Source organism: Podarcis muralis, chromosome 11 (assembly GCF_964188315.1).
Source record: "Podarcis muralis chromosome 11, rPodMur119.hap1.1, whole genome shotgun sequence".
Classification (NCBI taxonomy): Eukaryota; Metazoa; Chordata; class Lepidosauria; order Squamata; family Lacertidae; genus Podarcis; species Podarcis muralis.
In genome coordinates, this window is record NC_135665.1 from 8653975 (window position 1) to 8673151 (window position 19177).

Genomic DNA, 19177 nt, shown 5'->3' on the forward strand with positions numbered 1-19177 from the left:
AGTCTAAACTCTCGGCTATGACCTGTCCGTCTTGGGTGGCCCTGCACGGCATAGCTCATAGCTTCCTGGAGTTATTCAAGCCCCTTTGCCACGACAAGGCACTGATCCACGAAGGGACCTATTTTCCTTAGGATGTCCCTATTTTCATTGGAGAAATGTTGGAGGGTATGGAGTTATCCCAAGCTGTCTGAAGGCAATCCTGTATAGGACAGTTTTTTAAAAAAGTTTAATGTTTTATTATGTTTTTATATGGGGACGCGGGTGGCGCTGTGGGTAAAACCTCAGCGCCTAGAACTTGCCGATCGCATGGTCGGTGGTTCGAATCCCCGCGGCGGGGTGCGCTCCCGTCGTTCGGTCCCAGTGCCTGCCAACCTAGCAGTTCGAAAGCACCACCAGGTGCAAGTAGATAAATAGGGACCGCTTACCAGCGGGAAGGTAAACGGCGTTCCGTGTGCTGCGCTGGCTCGCCAGATGCAGCTTGTCACGCTGGCCACGTGACCCGGAAGTGTCTGTGGACAGCGCTGGCTCCCGGCCTATAGAGTGAGATGAGCGCACAACCCTAGAGTCTGTCAAGACTGGCCCGTAAGGGCAGGGGTACCTTTACCTTTACCTTTATGTTTTTATATATGTTGGAAGCTGCCCAGAGTGGCTGGGACAATCCAGTAAGATGTGTGGGGTATAAACAGTAAAATTGTCATTATGGAATTGGGAGTCCCTATTTTCAACAGAGAAATGTTGGAGAGTATAAGCTTACTTGTTACAGAGCATCTCAGAAATGAATGGGAGTCCATCAAGAGTGAGCTTGGCTTCCTTGTGGTGCCTATTAATGTACAACAGAAGACCCAATGGATATTCTTTTCCTTAGCCAAAGAACATTAGTTCCACATGCAGTCACAAGGTTCGTATTTCTCCCTGTGTTGTGGGCACAATCACACCCACTTCCTGTGCTTTTAAGCTGTTGATGTTCTTTTTTTACAGTGGCAGAAATTATACGATCTCATTTGGATGCTGAATGATCTTGTCTTTTTTGAATCACGATGTTATTACATTATTTTTATGGGGTGGAGAGGGAATAAGAAAGAAAAGAGAAATGCTTCCATTTGTCCTGTTTCAGGATAAGGCAAGAATGGGACATTATCCTAGAGTGCAGAAGAAATGGCATTCCACAAGCTGCATATCTGAATAATGGTGTCGTAGATACTAACAAAATTTTGGACAAGGTTGAAAACAACTCGCCGCTCATTAAGAAGATTACCTTGTTGAATGAAACACAGAAAGAAAGAAACAAATTCATTTTTCACCTTTCAGGAGAACACTGGACAGTAAGTGGATAGAATATTTGGGTGGTGTGACACTTTGCCACAAATGAGATTGATATTAGAGGATTAAATAACACCCCCCCACTTTTATATACCGTATTTTTCGCTCTGTAGGACACACCGGACCATAGGACGCACCGGACCATAGGAGGGGGAGAACAGGGGAAAAAAAATCTCCCCCTCTCTGCTCAGCGCCCCTTCAGCGAAGCGGCAGGAAAAACGGAGCCCCTTCCATTTCTCCTCCCACTTCACTGAAGGGGCACTGCACAGCTCTCCCCCTCTGCTCAGCGCCTCTTCAGTGAAGCGGGAGGAGAAATGGAGCCCCTTCCATTTCTCCTCCCGCTTCGCTGAAGGGGCGCTGCGCAGAGAGGGAAAACTGTGCAGCGCCTCTCCAGCGAAGCGAAGCCTGGAGAGCAAGATGGATCATTGTGCACCAACCCCTCTCGCTCTCCAGGCGGCTATCCGCAAACCTTCGGAGCGCAGCGGGAACTCCTGCTGCGCTCCGAAGGCTTGTGGATAGCTGCCTGAAGCCTCCGGAGCGTAGCGGGAGTTCCTGCTGCACTCCGGGGGCTTCAGGGGGCTTCAGCGAAAGCAATGCGAAGCTTCCGGAGTGAGGGGGGAACTCTCCCTCTGCGCTTCGGAGGCGTCTCGTTGCTATCACTGAAGCCAAGGAGCCTGCATTCGCTCCATAGGATGCACACACATTTCCCCTTCATTTTTGGAGGGGAAAAAGTGCATCCTATAGAGTGAAAAATATGGTAATCACATTGATCACAATTTATCAGAATTAGGTGTGCCAACATCCATTGACTTCATTAGACTTAAGCATGCCTAAACTTTGTTGAATTAGAGCCTTTGCTTGTAGGCTTGCAACATTTTCTTCTCTAGACTTAAAAAAATAATGAATTGCAGTGCCTTGTGTAAAGCAAAAGTTAGCATGATACTACAACAACATTCATACTTGAAAAATAAATAAGAAAAGGGATCAAAAGAAAAGCAGAAAAAATGAATGTGAAAATATGTTTAAAGGACACTTGAAAACTTATTATGACTGGCTTTTCAGAATTGTGCTTCCTGCCATGCATGTGGCTATAGACAGGCTTATATGGCATTTTAGTGCTTGGTTTACAAACCAGCTTATGATAGGAAGTGAAATTTACACAGGCTTCCTTTTGGCTCTGCTCTTCAATTCCCTCATGTTCTTCAGTAATCTTCAGAAGCCAGCAAGAAGCTGATAAATTGTTCCACAAAGACAGCCACTAGAAAACTCTAGTCTTCATCTTTAATAGGAAAGCAATATGGAAGTCCCCTGCATTTCCAACATAATTTAAAGGCAGGGTAGGCTGGAAAAATCTCCAGAGTAGCTTTCTACTACTGAAGGTTGCCCAAGAGAGAATGTGGCTGAAAAAGTCACAGGGGGAAACCATTCGTGGACATAAGCACTACTCAAACTTAATTCATCTCCAAAAGATGGCCCTGTTTTACAGCCAGTTCCAGGGCTGAGAATGTCCAACTCGAAGTGGCCTCTGGTGAGGTTGGGTAGGCCTATCTGGCTGTGTTGGCAGCACTTACAAACAAGGAGGGTGTCGGGTGGCCTGGGGAGAACTGTGCAGTCTGAATTCTGAGGCCCGGTGGTCTGAATTTGGGCTGAGATCTGGAAGGTTCCCTTTCCTGTTACATAACATAACATAAAATTTTATTACGGCCATAGGCCCATACAAGTAAAAACAACACATAAATAACAGCTTGTGCACGTGGGAAAAAACAGCCGCTAAAACACCACTATAACAATAAAATGCTATAAGATGGAATGGCATACTACGCCTTAATTAGCTTGAAGTGCTCCTTGGCGTCGCTTTTGGGTAAGGACAGCGACCAGGAACCTAGCCACTTTCAGGGTCGTGTGGGTATCCTTATCCTGCAAGATTTGGGCAAGGTGGAATTTTGGTGGGGTACCCTCTAGTTTCTGTATGATTGATCCCAACAAATTTGCCCGTGGCACATTGAACAAGGGGCAAGTGAACATAATGTGCTGGAGCGACTCCGGCGTCTCCTTATCACATTCGCACATGGCGGAGGCTTGGCCCTTTGAGAATCTATGTCTCAGGACATTGGAGGGAAAAACGTTAAACCTCGCTTTGGTGAAGGCCAGTCTATGGGCAACAGTCGAAAGGGAGGAGAGGTATGCTGGAACGCAGTAAGTTAAAGTGATACCAATGTTCTGGGGCGAACAAACACCTCCCCCCAGCGTATAATTTCGCTGTAAGTCGATGTCATCCAGTCTTTGGCGGATCAGTCTTTGAGCAGTGATTTGGTCTAGTTTTAGGGAATCTGAGGGAGAGATTCCATAACTCAGGAGTTTGGCATGAATTCTACTAGTCCAAAGGCTAGAGAATTCATCTCGCCATAAGCATTGGACAAGGTAATGGTTTGGTAATCTATGCCACAATGATAACCAATAGTTGAAGACTTGCTTCCACAGGCAAGTTTCTAAGGATGCGATCTTCAATTCTAGTCGCATGGCTGCGTTGCTTACGCACAGGGGGAGCATTAGGAGCCGACGTAGGAATTGGTTTTGCAGAGTCTCAAGGGGAGCAAGATCTGTCATCACGGCCCAGAGCGGGGCAGCATAAGCAAGCACGGCAACCACTTTTGCCTTGAACACCTTTAAGGCCGAGGGAACATGCAAAGCTCCATCCACCCTTTCCTGTTCTAGAAGATTGTCACTTCATCCCTCTGAGCTTAATTTCTTCCTTAACTCTTGACTTGTTAAAGGGAGAAACGAAACTCAGAGGGATGACAATCTTCTAAAACAGGTGAGAAACCACTGGAACATGGTCCAAATCTTTGCCAGTTTTGGTTTCTCATAGACAACCTTTTGCCCTGTGCTTTTTGCCTCATGTAAATCACACCCATCTCACCTGGCTGTTTGCCTCATCAAGGAAAACATACATGGTGTTCTGCATTGAGGGGTGAGGGTCAGCCTTAATGATGCCCTGAGCACCTTCCAGTTCTTGGCCTCCTATATCCAGTGAGAGTTAGAATCTAGGAGAGGAGGTTGATGAACCGGTCACACAAGCTTCTTTTTCGTAAGACAATGACCTTAGCTGGCCACTTAAGTGTCCTCATCAGCATCCAAAAGATTGAGGCCGAGAGGCATTTTTTCCTGCTCTGTGCTGGACTGGGGGGCTCCCCTAGCAACCATATGTGGGAGCAAGATGTGCTAATGCTGTGAACACCTCCATCTTATGCTCAAATTATATATGTGTGTCAACAAAATCATCTATCCTGTAGACATCACAGTCTCTGCTGAACTTTGTTCCAAGGAAACCAAACCCTGGAAAAGTTCTGAAACCCCTGGAGACTCTCACTGCCCGGAGATTGGGGTGGCTTGTATGTTTTCTTTAACGGGAGAAAAAGCTGCTGGGGAATGATTTATATTGGGAAAATGGCTGGAGGCAAATTGACTAAGACGCCCTCCCTCAGTCACTGCAGTACCTGGGACTGTTTTAAAAATAAATTTAAAGAGATGTGAGATCTGATCACATAGTTCCAGCATCTCCTCTAGTTCAGCACTGTGTATTAAAAATACATGTATTATTGGCATTATGAATGGGGTCAATGTGTGTAAGTTGCTGCTCTTCCTTTTAAAATACATGAGAGGAGACCAGTAGAGAGCTGCCCCCTCCCCTTTGCATGCATCTTAAATTTGGTGGGGGGGCACGTGGGATTGTGATTTGATAGAAGCATAGAGTTGGAAGTGCATAGTATAATGAAACATATGTTCATAGCACGTTTAGTAACATCAGCTTGCATCTGAAAATACTGACAAAATTCTGTTTGCGAATATTCCTCAATAAAGACCTTATGTGTATCTCCTTTTCTTAGGAATTTCCAGATTCTCTGAAAGAACAGACACATCTAAAAGAATGGCATATAAGCAATACTATGATCACAACCATTCCAGCTTACATTGCCTTATTTCAGGAGCTGAGAGTACTAGAATTACCAAGCAACCTGATCACAGAGCTTCCGACTGAAATTGGTAGGTCTCCCGCTCCCCAGACATCACCTTTGTTGTTTATCATCACATTCAGGGCTGAACTGAAAGGGAACATGCATTTCCTTCACATTTTTCGCCTCCTGTCAAATGCTCTCTCTCACTTTTAGGTGACTTTTTCCATTTCTTGTTGGGGGGGAAAAGATGCAGTTCATCACAGTCCTGTCCCCTGTTATTTGGGAAGGAGGCAGGAGGACTCTCAGACCCTGTCAGAGCCCTCATGCCTCCTTCCCAAAGCCCATCACTTACTAGGCTTTAGGAAGGAGGCGGGAAGGTACAGTACTACCTTGGCCCTGTGTGGAAGAACCGGTCATGATGCCCTAATCCCACCTCTGATGATTGACTGACTGCCTAAACAACACTCAAGTGAAAGTAACGCTGGTGGATGGGGTGATGGCTGTATCCAGATTCACACAAGGTTTTGCAATGGCAGTACTTTTGGGTGGTTTCAAATTTGGTAATTTGGGGCTTAATTTGCGTACGAGTCATTGAGATATTGCAACTGGGTTGTTGGCAACAAGTCACACTTCCTTTCCCATCCCAGAAATGGCAATTCTGGATTTTTATTTTCTTGAGTTTGAACCAAGAGAGTTATGTTTTGCTGTTGCCAACTTTTTAAACCCAAGAATCTTGGTTCATTACAGAAGAGGGAAACAGTTCATTCACTTAAAACTAGAAGTAAATAAAATTACAATGGTCTCTTCTTTTTTTCACTTTTTTTGGGGGTGGGGTTAAATAGCAGATCATAGCGATATTAAATAGTTAACTAAATAGTATCTAATGCCAGGTTAGGTTTTCCCAACTGTTAAATTAACACTAATGCATATGATTTATTTATTTATGTACATTATACTTTATGAATATATTTTCCAGCTGATATTAGGATATATTTTATGGGCAATCTGAAAGCTAAGTGCATTAGAAAACCACCCACAAGGCACAAACATGAAATTTATGGGTATGAAACAAAAAGTCAAAGTCTGGCTGTTTTATTGGTGTTTTGATCTTCGGGATGAAACAAACCAGCAAGCTTAATTGCTTTAAGTATTCCACAAGGTGGCAGTGGAGAATAGAATAAAATGGAATCCTCCTCCAAATTAGATTCTATCTCAAGGTCTCTTCTTCTTCTTCTTCTTTTAAAAAAGGATTCTTGTTCTTTGAGCTGATAGACGCAACAGGTGTTCTTGGAAATATGATTTGCCATATAAAAATGAAGAGCGGGGGGTAGTTAGTTGCATAAAATGCTCTTTGCTCATGTGTTCTTCCCTGTCCTGAAGAAAGTCCTCTAGAAAAATCGTTGGCCTACGCACGCTGGCTAAGCTAACAGAAATTACTATGATGAAGTGCTTGTTCCAAATCAAATGAGTGCATTTGCTGGAGATGAATGAGTTGCATACTTGCAAGTCACCAGCATGGTAGCAGAGGTGTCCTTTTCAAAATGTTCTCATGTCCTGTTAGAATAGTTGATGCTCATATTCCATGCTTTGAGTTGTAGCCGATTAAGTTCTATAGGGACGCTGGTGGCGTTGTGGTCTAAACCACTGAGCCTAGGGCTTGCCAATCGGAAGGTCGGTGGTTCAAATGCCCGCAATGGGGTGAGCTCCCGTAGCTCAGTCCCAGCTCCTGCCAACCTAGCAGTTCGAAAGCACATCGAAGTGCAAGTAGATAAATAGGTACCACTCTGGCAGGAAGGTAAACGACGTTTCTGCACACTGCTCTGGTTTCGCCAGAAGTGACTTAGTCATTCTGGGCACATGACCCTGAAAAACTGTCTGCGGACAAACGTCGGCTCCCTCGACCAGTAAAGCGAGATGAGCGCCGCAACCCCAGAGTCGTTCGTGACTGGGCTTAGCTGTCAGAGGTCCTTTACCTTTACCTTTAAGTTCTACACAAAATAGACTCATTGAAACAAATGGCCCATGGTCATGCCCATTAATTTTAATGGGTCCGCTCTGAGTAGGATTTGTGTAGTATCAATAATTGCAGCAGTACAGAATATGTGAAAACTTTAACAGGGACGTGCTGTTTATTCATGTTGGTGGCAGTCCTAGACTGTCATTGTGTAGGGAGAGGAGATGTATATGGACAGGCAAGGGCATTTGGAAAGTTTTTACTGAAGCCAATCATTGTCTGAATATGCAAGTTGTTTTTAAATAGAAAAGTGCTTTTATCCCATTGTCTCAAGTGATCAGCTGCGCACAGATGTTCAAGATACTCCTTGGGCGGCAGCAGGGAAGGAGAGCTCTAAAGTTAATGAAATTTGCAAAGGGAAGGGTTAAAGTAATAGAGCTGATTCTTTGAGAGGAAGGACAGACAATAAGGAAGGAATGAGCTAGTTCAATCTTCTTCTTTGGCAATCACTCGTAGCCAAGTAAGATTGTCTTCCATAAACATGATTTTAACATTGAGTCATCAAGTGACTGTGGAGGCCAATTCTGGATCCACACATCCTTTCACAGTGGGGACATACGTTTCCAGGTGAGAGCTGATCACGATGAGGGTTTGCCAAACATGACTTCCTCTTAGCATGTTTCTCCCTTGCGTCCTGAGTTCGAGTATATTCAAAGTCCATGACACCTTTGGTAAAGGCTGTTCTCCAATTGTTGGTGTTTATACTACATTTTTTTAGATTTGCCTTGTTCAAAGACTGGACTTTGAACCTTTTTTTGTTGACCACCAGCATTATGCTTTCCATTTTAAAGTTCAGAATAGAGTAGTTGCTTTGGAAGATGATAATCAGGCATCCACTCAACATGACCAGTCCAACAAAGTTGATGTTGAAGAATCATTGCTTCGACACCGGTGATCTTTGCTTCTTCCAGTACACTGGCATTAGTTCGCCTGTCTACACAGGTCATAACCAGTCAAAAAAGGTTATTGAAAAGCTGAGCAACAGGTCCTCTACCCACCCCTAGGGAAATTGCTCAAGTATTCCATTGTGTGTGTGTTTTAAAAAGTAGGATATTGTTAACTTGGAAAAAAAGAAAAGGAAGGCGAAGAAGGAAAACATGGAAGGAGGATGTTTTGCTCACAAGATCATGCAAATGTTTTATAGAAAGTGAATGAACAAAATGTGGCTATGTCTCACACCTGGTGTAAAAGCAGGTTAGGAGATCCACACTCTTTAGTATGTTCAGTTTAGGTTTGCGATTCCAGATAATGCTACACACATTCAGTTGCAGTCCTGTAGGCTTCTTTTCTGGAGATATCATGGTTAATGTGTACATGTTGGGAACCAAGGACAGCAGCCATGGCACTACTTTGTCCACACAGTGTTCCTGTATCCACGGACTCTAATGGTCCTTTGTTCATCAACTCATTTGCTGCTAGGAGCGTAATTTTTTTTCCTGTCCCTAGAGTAGGTGTAAACTTTTCCCCTTTGCGTATTCCAGCCAGCCTTTCTTCAAATCTCTTGACTAAACTTTATGCCCTCCCTGTTTCTCTTTCTCTCTTAGGCATCCACACACATCTTTCATTTTTACCCCAGCTGCATGAAAGTTGAGACGTGTGTCTTTTGGCTGCGCTGCTCCATGAGTTAGTTGGTTCATGCAAGAATTGCAGCACACAAAAAACATATGCAAGGTCATATTCCTCCCTGAGCTCAGTGGCAGCACTGGAGGGGGGAAACTGGGACATTCCAGGATCAGATCAGAAGCTGGGTTGGCTTCTGTAATTCAGGGAACGTCCTGGGCAAATTGGGACACTTGAAGGTCTATTGTATATTTCTTTTTGGAGCCATTTTTTTTAAGTACTCTCTGAGTTTCTTAGTGCTTATTCCTCCAGTCTTCCCACCAGGCTCTCCCTATGTCTAGGGCTAGGCCCAGGCCTCTTAGTCAAGCTGGCCTTTTTTCTTTCACAGACAATGCACCACCACCACCATCAACATTTATACCTTTACATAAGATTCTTCTTGGGACGCAGGTGGCGCTGTGGGTAAAAGCCTCAGTGCCTAGGGCTTGCCGATCGAAAGGTCGGCGGTTCGAATCCCCGCGGCGGGGTGCGCTCCCGTTGTTCGGTCCCAGCGCCTGCCAACCTAGCAGTTCGAAAGCACTCCCGGGTGCAAGTAGATAAATAGGGACCGCTTACTAGCGGGAAGGTAAACGGCGTTTCCGTGTGCGGCTCTGGCTCGCCAGAGCAGCGATGTCACGCTGGCCACGTGACCCGGAAGTGTCTCCGGACAGCGCTGGCCCCCGGCCTCTTGAGTGAGATGGGCGCACAACCCTAGAGTCTGTCAAGACTGGCCCGTATGGGCAGGGGTACCTTTACCTTTACCTTTAAGATTCTTCTTATATAATGATTAGGTAGTGTTGAACCTTCCGTGACATCATAGCAGCTCAGTAAATGGATTGGATGGGTGAGATGCTCATGGTCAATAAGCAGCAAGAGTCAGTTATTAGCATTCATGGGGAGATTCTTTACCTTTCCAAAGGGCTTTATGTACAAAAATGGCTTTATAATGGTCTCTACTTACAGTTTTCTTAACAGCCACTTAGGAACTCTAATGCAGCTTTGCATTTCCACAATAATAACACCCACTGCCTATTAAAAATTAAAAGTTGTACTTTAATTACTGGTTTTAACGTGTTTAATAATGATTTTTTAAAAAGGAAGAAATAAAAATAAGAATAAATCATGACTCAGGAGTGATTGGGATGGTGCTGCAGCTACTAATTAAAAGTAAAATATTCTCAGGCATGAAATTACCAGGGAAACTGGATTTCATTACTGCTTTAACTACTTCCACTCAGAAGGCACAAAAATACATTGGTTGTTTAATTATTTAATTTAGATCTTGTTCTTTTGTACAACGACACAAACCATTGGATCAAATAACGGCAATCGTGGCCCAGCTGCACTGGCTGCCAATTAACTTCTGGGCCCAATTCAAAGTGCTGGTGCCTTGGTTACATATCTTTAGGTCGCGAGGCAAAAATATTCCTATTTTCTCAGGCCTTTGGCCAATTGAACAATCTATGGCCTTTAAGCTGTGTGTGTGTGTGTGTGTGTGTGTGTGTGTAGGCTATTGTTCTTGTTTGTTATTAAGGCATGTATTTTTGTGTCTTTATATTGTAAACTGCATTGAGATCCTCGGATAAAGAGCGGTATAGAAATTGAATAATGATAGTAATAATTTATGTCAGAGTCTTCTATTGAAACCAATGTAGTGCCATTGACCTAATTGCAGACATAGGCAAACTCCAGCCCTCCAGTTGTTTGGAACTACTCTTCCCATCATCCCTGACCACTGATGCTGTTAGCTAGGGATGATGGGAATTGTAGTTCCAAACATATGGAGGGCCGGAGTTTGCCTATGCCTGCCTTAATGGATCACAACTCAAGAAGTATGGCTGCAGAAGCTTGTTTTTCCATACTGCAAACTTCCAGGGCTTGAGGAAGACATTTTGATATCTGAGACAACAGAGAACAGTTGCCTCCTCCCTTTTGTGGGATGGGATACACAAGTAGCAGTCAAGTACAACATTCCTTGTTTGCCTAGAGTGGACACGCAAAGGGGATGTTTGTTCCAGCCAGTCGAAAACTTCCTGTTTCATCCTGGCCTGGAGCATCCTTCCTCTTGCATGTGACTAGAGGTGGGCGCGACCTTACCTGTCCAGGTAACAAAAGCACTAGGCACGCAACCATCTTTCCCTCTTCTTTGACTTCCTCTCTTCGTTGGAGCAGCTTTTTTAAGCCAGAAATACTTTCACCCAACAGAGGAAAAAGAGACTATCTCCATATGGGATAGACTCACATGTATATATCTGTTACTAAGTCTGCCTTTAGGGATCCATCTGTGAACTGATGATGCTGTGAGTAAACTACTTTTATATATCTTAAATAAGATTGTGACATGCTTATTCTTTTAAGAGGGAAATTAGGGATCTTGCCAGGAATCTTGGACAAGAGGGACAGGCTCCAGAGGGCTGGCCTGTTGGTGACCCGCCTATTCGAAGAGTCCGGCATTCCACCATCCCTCTTAGGAACACGCAAGCCTACTAGTCTGCGCACAGAATTGGAAATGGCTTCTGAAAACTACAAACAAGGCCAACTGGAGGCAGTCAATATTTCCAAACAGAAGGCTAAGCTCCAAAAAATCTTACTCCCTTCCAATGAACCCAAAAAAGATATCTCAAACGAAAAGGAGATGTTATTTTTAGCCTCCCTTGAGCAGATTCAACAGTCCCAGGATGCGTTAATAGCTAGGTTACAAACCATAAAAAAATCCTTACTCCTCCAAGGCTTTTCTGCTCCTTTGGAATTTAATCTTGCTACTAACACAACAAAGCCCTTATCCAACGAAGACTGGACGCGGTGCCGGTTCCTGTCCCCCGAAGAAGTGGGTTCTCCCACACAACCCTTAATACCTCAAACAACAATACACCAGGCAGACCTTGCCATGCCGATGAGTAGGAACGGTTCAATCTTTGTGGACGCCTCAGGATCCTTAGATGACATTCAGGTGGAGGATTGAAAGACAGATACAGCGAGGGAACACCATGCCGGGGAAACAAAACTCACTAGGTTAGTACCTACCACAAATGATCTTAACAGCTCACTCCACCTCAAAAACATTCATTCCATCATCCTAAAGAACAAACGGAGGAGTCTACCTTTGTTCCCCTCACCACCATATTTCCACATCTTATCGTGGAATGTGGCGGGCTGGCTGTCTAAGCAGGGTGATGCTGATTTTCTGGATTTCCTCTCAAAATTCCAGATTATTTGTTTACAAGAGACCTGGTGCCTAGACTCTCATCCCCCTTACTTACAGGGCTATGTGGCTTTTGCTACCCCTGCGAAAAAACTAAATAACCGTGGCCGACCTAGCGGCGGTTTGGTCACTTTTATTCCTATAGAGCAAGGGTACAGGGTGCGACAACTGCAGTGGATGAAGAGTAACAATTTTCAGATTTTACTTATCTCCAATAACACAGGAGGAGATTTTCTATGTTTCAACGTTTATATTCCCCCCATGTGTACTTCCTCTCAGACAGTACAAATCTGGGAAGATTTGGAGTCATGCTTGGAGAAGGCCAAAATAGAATTTCCTGACTGGAACATCCTGCTGGCAGGTGACTTTAACGCTAGGATAGGCAGTGACATCAATTCGTATGGCTCCAAAACCCAGTTTTTACCAGAGGCAGACTGGTTTATCCCTTGGAGTTCTGATGAAAAGGTCCTGAATAAGGCAGGTAATACATTACTGGAGATTGCCTTTAAGCATAATTTATACAACCTGCATGGCACTTACATGGATAGGTCAGGAGGTTTCTTCTCTTTTATCGGCCCTCGTGGTGCAAGTGTGATTGACCATATCCTGGTCTCTCCAACAATTTTGGAGAGGGCACAGGGTCTCAGCACTTTTAACAGAACTGAGAGCGACCATCTTCCTAGAGCAATCTCACTAACTCCCCTCGAATCAGGAGGATTACAACATCTACATTGTGCAGTCCCTCCTCAAGCACCGGCCCCACGCAGGCGCAAATGGAACAGCGAGCTGGAGCTTAAAATTAAACAACACCTGCACTCTCCAGATTTATTGGCTCTGAGAGACCAGTGTCTTTTACCTAACTTTGATCCTTTTTCATTATATCAGCGGGTCTCAGGGTCTCTTTTCCCATTTCTTATAAACACCAGGCCTCCCAAACAACATAACAAATCGGGGGTCTGGTTTGATAAAGACTGCCGGAAGCTAAGATCCCTGCTTAGGAAACAACAAAACAAGGTAAAACAGGAGAGGACTCTGTCATCTATGGCAAACTTCCACAGATGGCGCTCTTACTATAAAAACACCTTAAAACTCAAGAAATCCCTTTATAGGAAGGAACAATGGGAGGCACTTGATAAGGCGATTAAATCGCGAGACGATAGAAAATTTTGGGCAATAGTAGCACAGGGAGTCTCATCCAAAGGAAAAATTGTAAACAGCAGTATTCCATCCGATGTGTGGTATCAACACTTTTCCAAGCTATACACACCCTCAAATACTGCTAATTCGAGTCCGTCCCTCCTATTGAAGAATGATCATCTAGCTAGTTGGGATCCGGTTACGGAATCAGAGTGCCTACAGCTAATTAAAACTTTAAAAAATGGCAAAGCTCCTGGTGAGGATATGATCCCCCCTGAGGTTTTTAAATCAAATGCCCAATGGTGGGCCATCTTTTTGGCCAAACTTTTTACGGCAATAAACAACACATGTAAAATCCCAGCAAATTGGAAACTAAGTGTGGTAGCCCCTATCTACAAGAAGGGAGACATTCAAGATCCAGCAAACTACCGCCCTGTAAGCCTTCTGGACACTGCATACAAACTTTATACCCGGTACTTATTAAACAAGCTGGTAGATTGGGCGGACCATTCTAACCTGTTCAACCAGGAACAGGCAGGATTTAGAAAGGGCCACAATACGATAGGTCACTGTATGGTACTACAGACCCTGGTAGCTAAATATGCAAAAGCGTATAAGAGCAGACTCTTCGTGGCCTTCGTTGACTTGACATCTGCCTTTGACTCAATCTGTAGAGATAGACTATGGAAAAAATTATATGAAACGGATATTGACAGACGACTTTTAAAAATTCTCAGAGAGTTACACACAGATATTACAGTCAAAATCAGAACTGGGCCATCAGGAACTCTTACGGACCCACTGCCATTGGGGAAAGGGGTCAAACAGGGATGCCTGCTAGCCCCATTTCTTTTTAACTTTTATATAAACGACATTGTGCAGTACATGGCAAAGTACAAGTCATCGGCTCCAGCCCTTGAAGGTAAACGTCTGAATATATTGCTATATGCCGATGACATGGCTTTAATGGCACTCACCCGAAGAGGCCTACGCAGCATGCTGGAGGGGATCGCAGCCTACTGTTCCCATAACTCACTAAAGATAAACTATGACAAAACAAAAATTGTGGTGTTCACTAGAGCTCGCCACACCTTTAGATGGTCTTTAGATGAACATGTGATTGAACAGTGCCCTTTTTTTAAATATCTGGGTGTTACATTCCAGGCTACATCTAGTTGGTTAGCCCACTTTAAGGCTGTAACCATCCTAACACGAAGAACAATTGGTGTCCTGCTTAATTTCTTTCATACCCGGGGAGGACAATTGGTGATCCCAGCATTAAGAGCTTTTGTTGGGAAAGCTATTCCCCAGATGTTATATGGGATAGAACTCTGGGGGTGGAACCAGAGGCTGTTGGAACGGCTCGAAATTTTGCAAAATTATTATCTCAGGAGGATTCTAGGCCTTCCTCAAGGAACCCCAGCAGCTTTCTTGAGGGTGGAGGTTGGATTACCCTCTGTGTCTGCCAGGGCCCATTTAAGATTCCTACGATTTTACATCAACCTTGCAAATACCTCAAACACCTTATTAGCCAAACAAGCCTTTGTATCTCTTCAAAAGAACACCACTTGGCGTCAAAACCTATCTGAGATCCTGGTTAGATACACCCTACCGGAGTTTAATATCCTCAAACTGTGGAGCCCGGACAAAGTTCGGGAATGGATCCTGCAGAGAGACGCTCTGTTAGATATCACAAAAATACAGAACCCAGGGTCCTCCCACTGGCTTCCCCGACTGAAAACAGTCAAAACCTGCGCCAATTACTTAGCGAATATCACCAATCCCACCCTTCGGAGAGCCTTCACCATGGCCCGTTTTCAAACCATTCCTACGGCCTATCTGTCAGGCAGATATGCAAAAATCCCAGTAGAGCAGCGTATATGTCCTTGTCATATGAGAACCAAAGAGGATCTCATACATTACATGTTGTATTGTCCCATCTATTCGGCCTTCAGGGATGCGATGTTACAAACTATTCCCAAATCAATAGTCAACTCTGAGGACCAAGTAAAGTTTTTACTGGTGGACGCTGATCCACGGATTTCTCACGTGGTAGCAGTCTTTGTGGTGAAGGCTATGAAAACTAGGGTATGGTTCCTGGATGAAACGGTGAGGTCCCTTCCATTGATCTCCTAACCTGTTGCTGTATCTTCTTTCCTGAATGGTGGGGTTTTTTGGGTAGTTTCCTTGCTGGGATAGCATGACATGAATTTTAGCTTACTTTTATAATTTTATTGTTTATCTTTTAACAATGTTTTATGGTATTTTGTGTAAAGGCATGGACCTCACAAATTTAATAAACTTGCCAGGAATCTATATTGAGAAGCTTAAACAAGCTTGCAACCAGCTACCTGCTGTGCGTTAAAAGGGGAATGTTTAAAACTCTGCTAAGTTATAGAATTTGCTAGCATAAGTTACGAAGGACATTAATAAACAATATATCCTTTCCTGCCTCCCTGAACATTGCCACACCTTTGCACTGCCAGCCTCCTCCTTGCTGGGAGGTAACATAATAATAATAATAATAATAATAATAATAATAATAATAATAATAATAATATATTTATACCCCACCCATCTGGCTGGGTTTCCCCAGCCACTCTGGGTGGCTTCCAACCGAATATTAAAAACAATACAGCATCAAACATTAAAAACTTCCCTAAACAGGGCTGCCTTCAGTTGTCTTTTAAAAGTAAAATAGTTGCTTATAGCCTTGACATCTGGTGGGAGGGTGTTCCACAGGGCAGGTGCCACTACCGAGAAGGCCCTCTGCCTGGTTCCCTGTAACCTCACTTCTTGCAAAGAGGGAACTGCCAGAAGGCCCTCGGCGCTGGACCTCAGTGTCCGGGCTGAACGATGGGGATGGAGACGCTCCTTCAGGTATACAGGACCAAGGCTGTTTAAAGGTCAGCACCAACACCAACTTACACGTTTGAGATATATTTATTCACCCTGTGTCTAATGAATGATTTACACATGACCTCCTTTTTTTTTTTAACATTCCCTATTATCTTGGACTATATATGCACCAAATGTCGAAGTTTTGTGAGGTCTGCAAGTGGTCTATTTATGATGATTCCTTAACACTCATGAATGGCTCTGTGTGTGAGAGGTCTGCGGCTTTCCTTTTCCCTTCCGCCTCCAAAGATGTCGGGACCAGAGTGAGCAGAGGCCTTAGAGCTATTACAAAAAGCAGTAATAGCAAGCAGGTGAAAGAGCTGTCCCCCAGGGGTACAAGGGTATGAGAATGCCTGCCTCTTCACCTGTCGTTGCGGCTGCTTCCTTAGATCCCGGCTTTACGCCATCTTTTGTCAACATCTGAACTGTTGCTTCTTTGCAGAGAGAAGGCAACTACAAAGCCTTCATGTGTCCTAGAAGAAGTAGCTTGCAGGGAGTTTCAGAGAGATGCTCTGTTGAATAATGTTTACAGAGAAGGGTCATAGCTCAGTGACAGAGCATCTACTTTGTATGCAGAAAGCTCAGGGTTCAATTCCTGGCGTCTTCAGGTAGCGCTGGGAATATCCCGTCTGTTTTTTAAAAAAATAAATTTTCTTGGTTTTACAGAATAAATCACACAATTCAATTTTGAAATCAAACAAGATTCACCCAAATCTTAGGACTTCCCTTCTCCCCTCCGTGAGTCCTTTAAATATCTTAATCAACTGCATATTACAGTTCAACTGAATTATCGTTCTCCAAAATACCCAAAGTCTTTATAACATTGTAAGAGTTATTCAAAGATTAGGGAAGTTTTTAATGTTTGATGCATTACTGTATTTTAATATTTTGTTGGAAGCCACCCAGAGTGGCTAGGGAAGCCCAGCCAGATAATAATAATAATAATAATAATAATTCAAAGCCTGCCAAAGAGTTCAAGTGATTACAGTGTTCTTTTAAATACAATCTATATTTATCCCATTCTCTGTTGAAGTTTTGATCCTCCTGATTTCAGATTTTCCCAGTCCATCTCTGCATAGTCAAGTAGTTTCATCTGCCAATCTGCTTTAGTCGTCATCTTATCCTCTTTCCATCACTGGGCAAGGAGCATCCTTGCAGCTGTAGTCGCGTACATGAAGAGTCTTCTCAAATCCTTCGGTATATCTGCACCTAAAATTCCTAAGAGAAAGGCTTCTGGTCTTTTGACAAAAGTTATTTTAAACTTCTTGATATGGAACAACTGATTGGTTCAAAATTGGGAAAGGAGTACGACAAGGCTGTATATTGTCCCCCTGCTTATTTAACTTATATGCAGAATTCATCATGCGAAAGGCTGGGCTGGATGAATCCGAAGCCGGAATTAAGATCGCTGGAAGAAATATCAACAACCTCAGATATGCAGATGACACAACCTTGATGGCAGAAAGTGAGGAGGAATTAAAGAACCTTTTAATGAGGGTGAAAGACGAGAGCGCAAAATATGGTCTGAAGCTCAACATCAAAAAAACGAAGATCATGGCCACTGGTCCCATCACCTCCTGGCAAATAGAAGGGGAAGAAATGGAGGCAGTGAGAGATTTTATTTTCTTGGGCTCCATGATCACTGCAAATGGTGACAGCAGTCACGAAATTAAAAGACGCCTGCTCCTTGGGAGAAAGGCGATGGCAAATCTAGACAACATCTTAAAAAGTAGAGACATCACCTTACCAACAAAGGTCCGTATAGTTAAAGCCATGGTTTTCCCAGTAGTGATGTATGGAAGTGAGAGCTGGACCATAAAGAAGGCTGATCGCCGAAGAATTGATGCTTTTGAATTATGGTGCTGGAGGAGACTCTTGAGAGTCCCATGGACTGCAAGAAGATCAAACGCATCCATTCTTAAGGAAATCAGACCTGAGTGCTCACTGGAAGGACAGATCGTGAAGTTGAGGCTCCAATACTTTGGCCATCTCATGAGAAGAGAAGACTCCCTGGAAAAGACCCTGATGTTGGGAAAGATGGAGGGCACAAGGAAAAGGGGACGACAGAGGATGAGATGGTTGGATAGTGTTCTCGAAGCTACAAACATGAGCCTGACCAAACTGCGGGAGGCGGTGGAAGACAGGAGTGCCTGGCGTGCTCTGGTCCATGGGGTCACGAAGAGTCGGACACGACTAAACGACTAAACAACAACAACCCAGAATTCCTTTATCGTTTTACAATTCCACTACATATGATATAAAGGTAAAGGAACCCCTGACCGTTAGGTTCAGTCGTGACCGACTCTGGGGTTGTGGCGCTCATCTTGCTTTATTGGCCGAGGGAGCTGGCGTACAGCTCCCAAGTCATGTGACCAGCATGACTAAGCCGCTTCTGGCGAAACCAGAGCAGCGCACGGAAACGCCGTTTGCCGTCCCGCTGGAGCAGTACCTATTTATCTACTTGCACTTTGATGTGCTTTCAAACTGCTAGGTTGGCAGGAGCAGGGACCGAGCAACAGGAGCTCACCCCGTCACGGGGATTCGAACCCTCAACCTTCTGATCAGCAAGTCCTAGGCTCTGCAGTTTAACCCACAGCGCCATAAGCGTCCCACATATGATATAAGGTAGCCTCTTTTTCCTTACATTTCCAACAGACATTTGAGTTAGTCCTATACATTTTCGCTAACTTACTGGGGGGGGGATACCCCCTGTCTGAAACTTGGAGAGCTTCTGCCAGTGCAGACCATGCTGAACTAGAGAGACCAATGGTCTGACTCACTATAAGGCAGATTCCTATGTTCCGATGGGGCCGGCTCTGCCATTAGGCAAAGCGGTCCACCTCAGGCGGCATATTTTGGGTGCCGTGAAAAGGCAGCAAATAGCTACCTGCTTAATTTGTTGTTATATTTTCTTCATCAGGGAAAGAGAGATGTGCATGTGGGATTTCCTGCCTCGGGTGCCAAAATAACTTGGCTGGTCTTGGGTGCTATGCGCCTTGATTTTGTAGGAGGGGATGCCATTTTACTACTTTGCTTCAGGCAGCAAGATAT

The 19177-nt window shown here is 44.2% G+C and overlaps 1 protein-coding gene across 1 annotated transcript in view; it reads left to right on the top strand.

The window, feature by feature from the left end:
• LRRC2 (leucine rich repeat containing 2) overlaps positions 1 to 19177 on the top strand; it is a 90190-nt gene that overhangs the window by 30821 nt on the left and 40192 nt on the right. Inside the window, exons 3-4 of the mRNA XM_077936034.1 lie at positions 1115 to 1322; positions 5208 to 5364. Coding sequence (XP_077792160.1) covers positions 1115 to 1322; positions 5208 to 5364 — 365 coding nt within the window. The remainder of the gene's footprint in view (positions 1 to 1114; positions 1323 to 5207; positions 5365 to 19177) is intronic.